This window comes from Aspergillus nomiae (genome assembly GCF_001204775.2).
Source record: "Aspergillus nomiae NRRL 13137 chromosome Unknown contig00201, whole genome shotgun sequence".
In the NCBI taxonomy this organism is placed as follows: domain Eukaryota; kingdom Fungi; phylum Ascomycota; class Eurotiomycetes; order Eurotiales; family Aspergillaceae; genus Aspergillus; species Aspergillus nomiae.
Genome location: NW_015378256.1, coordinates 48,472 through 54,471, shown reverse-complemented (window position 1 = coordinate 54,471; position 6,000 = coordinate 48,472). Strand labels below are relative to the sequence as shown.

Here is a 6,000-nt window from a genome sequence, read left to right as displayed (position 1 = left end):
TTCCGTTTTATTTTTCTTTTTTTTTCGGTCCTTTTTTCTTTGCTTTCCTTTTCGCCATTCTTTTTCTTTCCCCTAACCCTAAGTCGGATGTTCCGCCGACACAACCCCGAGAAAGATTCTACGTAGCAAGTTGACCTGGTCGACCTTGCGTCATACCTATATTTTGGATATTTTTAATCGGCGGATTTTATAGGTAAAATATGAAGCCAGTCATCTCTTAAGAATTCTCAACGGGCGTAGTATCATGTACAATATTAAATATGTATTTCCCAGATTACCGGATGCCTTCCTGTGAGTAGTGAATATATAACTTAGTGTTGCACTACCAAATATATATAAACATATCGTACAACTGTCGAGAATAAAATAAATGAAATAAAACAAAAAATGCTATAAAGTAGAGTCATATATATATCCGGCGTACACATACACTTCGATAGTAAACATTAGAGGATAAACATAACAACAACATCAAGTCACCCATGAGAAGATAGATGTGGGATCTGGGTATCGTACGGTCGGAAGTGTGCAATAAGAAAGAATATATACAACAGAACGAGAGTAACATCATCCATGCACCTCAACAGGCCCAGATATATTATTGTCCCAAGCAGACTACAACAATACCGCAACAAGACTAGACAGGAGAACAGAAAGCAAGACACCGTGGACGGCACTGCTGGTGGCCTTGGCACCGAGAGAGACCGCCGCCGCCGCGCCCTTGGTTTTCAGCTCAACAAACGAAACGTTCGCGGACGTGTAACCGCAAAGACCACTGCCCGGCATGAGAGAGGCTGGGAAGAAGACTCTGGGTTCGCCCTTGTCCATGGGAATAATTAGTTCACTTTGCGGATTGACCGTATAGTTCACGCAGTTGAGCACATCCATAACCTCCACGCCTCCGTTGAAGCTCACCGGCATCGTGAGGTTGTATGCGCTGCTATTGGTACCCTGGGTGGACAAGAGCATCACCACCTGGCGGCCCTCGACGCCTTTGCGGAAGCCCAATTCACTACCCCCCCGGAAGACGGGGTATGTTTGGAGACTGACGTAGTTCGGATCAAGCTTGTAGGCGTGTTTACGGATCGCGTTCAGTTTCGCGATCAACTTATACAGCTCGGTGTCGGTGTTATATTTGCTGAGCCAAATGGCTTCACGGTTGTCAGGCGTGCCCGATCCGTCCAGATGCTGCTCTTGGCCTTGATAGATCATGGGAACGCGTCGTAGAGGATGGTGAAGGTCAAAACATTCTTAGCAAGCTGTGTTCATCCCAGTCAGCTATGAAAACTTTCGCTTAATGGTGCTAGTGTGAGTGCATACCGCGATATCATCAGTCATACTAGCAAATCGCGCAAGATCGTGGTTTTCCGAGAACGAGGCGAGGGCAGTCACATCGTCGCAGGAATTCTTCATGATTTCCACCTGGTTGGCCAGGTCACTAGTATTGCCCAAGGTGAAGGCATTGATGACAGAATAGTAGATGGGGTAATTAGGGACACTGCCGATGTACTTATTCTGGTATTCGCAGATGGTGTCGACTTCCCGCTGCAGAACCTCTCCGGTCATGAACGCGCCAACAGCGTCGCCAAAGTTCTTCAGAAAACCAGGGTCCACATGCTTTGCTGCGTCGATACGAAGGCCATCGATAGAGTAAGTGGACATGATTTCTTTAGCCCATTTTTCCAGTGTCTGTTGTACGACCTCATGCTCCGTGAACAGATCGGGCAATGCTACTTTGTTGTCTCCGGTTTGACACAGCTGGGCGTTGGTGTAATTGTTCCAGTCAGTAATCTTACAGTACGGATGAAAGTAACTGGAGTCGTTGAAAGGAGTGAAGACCGAATAATCAATATTCTTGGCGGGATCCTTGCCGTTGGTCATATATGCCATGTTGTTGATGACAGTATCCATCATCAAATACATACCACGAGAGTGGAGGGCCTCACTCAGGTCGAGCAGATCCTGGTGGGTGCCGAAATGCGAGTTGAGAGAGTACAGATCCAGAGGCCAATAGCCATGGTAAGCTTCTCCATAGGACACGCGGCCCTCGATGTTTTCTACGATGGGAGAGATCATGATCGCATCGAAGCCCATGCCCTGGATGTAGTCGAGCTTGTCAATGGTGCCTCGCCAGGTACCGCCACAGTACAGGCCCTGAGTGGTGTTGCACGGGGCGGTTGTGGAGCCATCAGAACGCGCAAATCGATCTGTCATCGTTTGATAGACGGATCTTGACTTCCATTCTGCTGTGGTCGCAGCCAGAGCTGATCCTACAAGGCTGGTGGTAGCCAGGACGGCACTTGCCCATCGCCCCAGGGATGACGACGAAACCATGGTCGCGGGAGTAATTTCCGGTGGATCCTTAACGTGTGTAACCCCAGTTCATGGAGTGACAAGCTGATGGTCGATCTTGGTGGAGATCGTTTGTATGCTCTGCCGTTAAGCTCGAATGGCGCACCTGAAACAGTTCGTATACGTGTTTTGTGGGGATGGAAACGGGAGAAGTGGCTGATACTGACAATGGAACACCACGAATGGAAGGGATGACGCGTCAAAGCAATCAATCAAACAAAGAATCAAGGAGTGACGAGTTAAACGATAAACAAATGTAAAGAATGACAGTGGTCAGGTTTCAATGATCGACAGAACGAGGGAATGAATAAGGAATGACAAGAACGATTGTTAGAAAGGAACGAACCATCCCAGGAGAGAGAAAAGGACGGGAAAGGAAGGGAGGAAAAAGGAAGAATAGAACCACAAATAAGGTTCCTGGGGAATGTTGCACTCGAGAAATGGATTGAAGAAAGGTGGATCTAGAGCGCAGCTGCAAGAGAGCGCCGGCGTGCCCTAAGTCTGCTTGGTGTATATACATGCAACACGTCCATACCCGCAATAGATGGATATCATGGACAATAGTTCCTCTAGCTACTCCATCGGTCCTGTATATATCTAACCATGATCCCTCTCCTGCTCAGTAGATTGAAATCTGGAAGGAATTGATCATTTTACCCAATTTTAGAGTCACGACGATGGTCTGCGGATGCCCCCTGGAAATCCCCTCTTTTTTTCCAAGACCTTCGGCTATGAAGAGCCAAGCGAACTTCCGTTTATATCCGGTCACATGCCTTGTCTGGTTTTTTTTTCGATCAGATTAGGGACTAGCAAGAACGGGGGGAAATGCTGAGAAGAGGACATGTTTCCTCTGCTCCGTGCCTGAATCATGCACTGTAGTTGAGTGACGCACAGCTACTTACACGGACGCTGACCTCAACTCCTCCATTGCAACCGTCACATCAGGTCTGCCCTATTGGAGCCGGACGCTAGATACCTACCCCTGGGTTTTATTGTGGCCACCTCGGCATTGTTTGTGGTCTTAAAATGCCTGGAAAGCCCCTCTCGCCCGGCCCTAAGAGGTGGAACATAAAGGCTACTGCCAGGTACATACAAAGGAGACAAGAAGCTGGGAATACTCGGGAAGGGCCGATGACCCGAGACATTGTTTGTGCAACAAGGTGTTTGAGACATCCCTCCTGAGTAATTGATCGTCTGAGTCGCCAATAAAATGGCAATAGTGCCTGGCGTTTGCCATGGACGTATCCATACTCCGTAGTTACATGGGGGATCTGTTAAGTAAGTGAGACAGTCAGACCACGACCTACGCCTGCCCAGGAAAGTCCCCCCGAGTGGGTGGCCAGTTCACGCAGTGTTGGCATTTCGTATATGACTTGAGATAATTATGGGCACTGATCGCACGTTGCATGCTGGGGAAGCTAACAGGACCACCATCAGCGCAGCTGTCTTCTTGGTCACCGACTAAAAAAGAAACAAAGAGTCCGGTGCCCGGTCCAGCGGCGAGGGCAGCGTTGGGCTTTTAGATTAGCAAAGAAACTGCCCACTGGCGGTGGTGAGCTCAGTAATACCGGCTAGTACTACCCAAACCAGTTCTGGACGGAGTCGTGGTAGCCTTCTCGTTAGTCCATCCTCTTCCTGCCAATTGACTTGACTGAGTGGCGTTCATGGCGGATGGGAATTCCTTGACCTATGCACCAATTAGGGGGCAACGAAGCGAGTGGAGCCGATGGATCTTAACAATCGAGTAAAATCACCTAATGTAGTCTAGGCAATCAACTCAAGCCTGCCATGAACAGGGCTTATGCTGGAAAAGCTAGCTTGATTCTTTTCTTTTTCTTTTTAACTTTATCCTACCTCTGGATCTCACTCTGCGATCGACAGTCCGTGTTGGGATTGGACATCCAATCTGAACGTGTCCGATAACAAACTCAATAATACGAATAATTTGATACGATTATGAAATACGGAGTACGGAGTACCAAGAAAGCCATCTAGGATCATACTCCATGTTGTTCGGTGTGAACCACGGAGTGATTCCACAAAGAATACGTCAACTTCGGATATTAGGGAATGGGGGTATATATATATAGCCCTGTGAAATCAGTATGATAATGATCATTGGACAATAAGTAAGACATAATTCTAATAATTTATGCACTTTCCGTTTTACTCTTTTCCCTCTTTTCCCTTTTTTACTAACTTGGTGGCTCGATCAGACCCTGCCCAGTTGATTCTCGGTCAGACACCGGAGGTCGAACCAAGGACCCACGGGAACCCGAAAAATACGGGCTAAGAAATCTTACACATAATCTATAATTGGCCGAGACCCACCGAGAGTCTGAGATATTGATATCGGATTGGCGACGTCCCGATACTCTTGCCGTGGATCTGAAGCAAGTTAGTGACTGAGACCGAAAAGTCAACAACCCTAATACCCAAAAAGGGCTACCTGTAGCCAAGAATAAAAATGGGCCCAAAGGTCCAGGACCCACCGTGACAGTATTCTGGAATCTCCAATCTGTCGCGATGTCCTCACTGGTTTTTCCTCTTCAGGATTATTAATTCTGAAAAAAAAATATTATTATCCAAGAATCAAAAATTTCTTCTGGGAATCCACGCCGCCATTCACTCGTCGGGTTTCACCCGATGGTTGCAAATAGGGTAGGCTCTATGGGTCCAGGTATCAACCGAGAACCACCACCGTCTGCATGGCACAGAATTCAGATCCCACGCCCTCCCCGACCAATCGGAGTGCCCCGTTCTTATCTAAATAGGTCCTACGGTGCTATCCGGAAGGTGCGGTATGTGTAGACGACGGAACTGTAACGAGAAGAGAAAGAAAGGATTATTACAGTAAGACATATCATGCAGTCTTGGTCTTAGCAAGGCCAATTAAGTCTTACCATTCCAGGTGTCATGCAAGCCACCGTATCGTATCTCTTTCTCTGGTTCGGTTAATTACATTGAGGCGTTAATATACGAGATCTCACCTCTTGAGGTTCGCATATGGCGCGAGATACAGAACCTCCCACCATGGGCCACGACAGTTCGTCGGGAAGCACGTAGCGATCCGGATGTGCAAAGGATCCATCAAGAGGGACCAGCGAGACTGACGGCCCAGAGAGGTGTGATTTACTGGATCAGTGTGGGAATGGCTGAATAGGTGTCTCAATTGGCTAAAAGTAATCTATATTTCAAGAAATATGACTGCCCCGTTGGGCTCCACTCATGTGCCGGACCGGGAGTAAACCTAACGGTTTCCAGTCTATACGAGAAGGTATCAATCAATTCGTGAGTTTTTGCTGGGGCGTCCACAAAGTTTTTCGCCTTGGGACTAGCGAGACGTCACTCAAACCGCGGGTCGAGAGGGAGCTCGACCCTTATAGCCAGCGGCAAAAAAATAGAACAGAAAATTAAAACGAAAAAAGAAAAAACGAAAAGTAAAACCCATAGCAGTAAAAAAAGGACGGATAGGAATGAGATCCGGAGAGGCTAGAGTAAAACAGTGTGGTCACTAAGGCTCACCAACTCGTCGCTTTAGCTGATAGGGGACAATAGTCTCATCTGAGCTGGCACTCTGAGCAATAGACGGTGGCCCTCAACATCTGAGCCCTGTTTATTATTAGCAGACACGAGACGTCTTTGTTA

At 47.6% G+C, this 6,000-nt stretch overlaps 1 protein-coding gene across 1 annotated transcript; it reads right to left on the bottom strand.

The window, feature by feature from the left end:
* Positions 1-615: 615 nt before the first annotated feature.
* ANOM_008694 (alpha-amylase) lies at positions 616-2,334 on the bottom strand (the record flags this gene model as incomplete). Its single annotated transcript, XM_015553950.1, has 2 exons — positions 616-1,250; positions 1,341-2,334. The coding sequence occupies 2 exons, from the start codon at positions 2,332-2,334 to the stop codon at positions 616-618; spliced, it is 1,629 nt and encodes a 542-aa protein (XP_015405476.1).
* Positions 2,335-6,000: the final 3,666 nt, after the last annotated feature.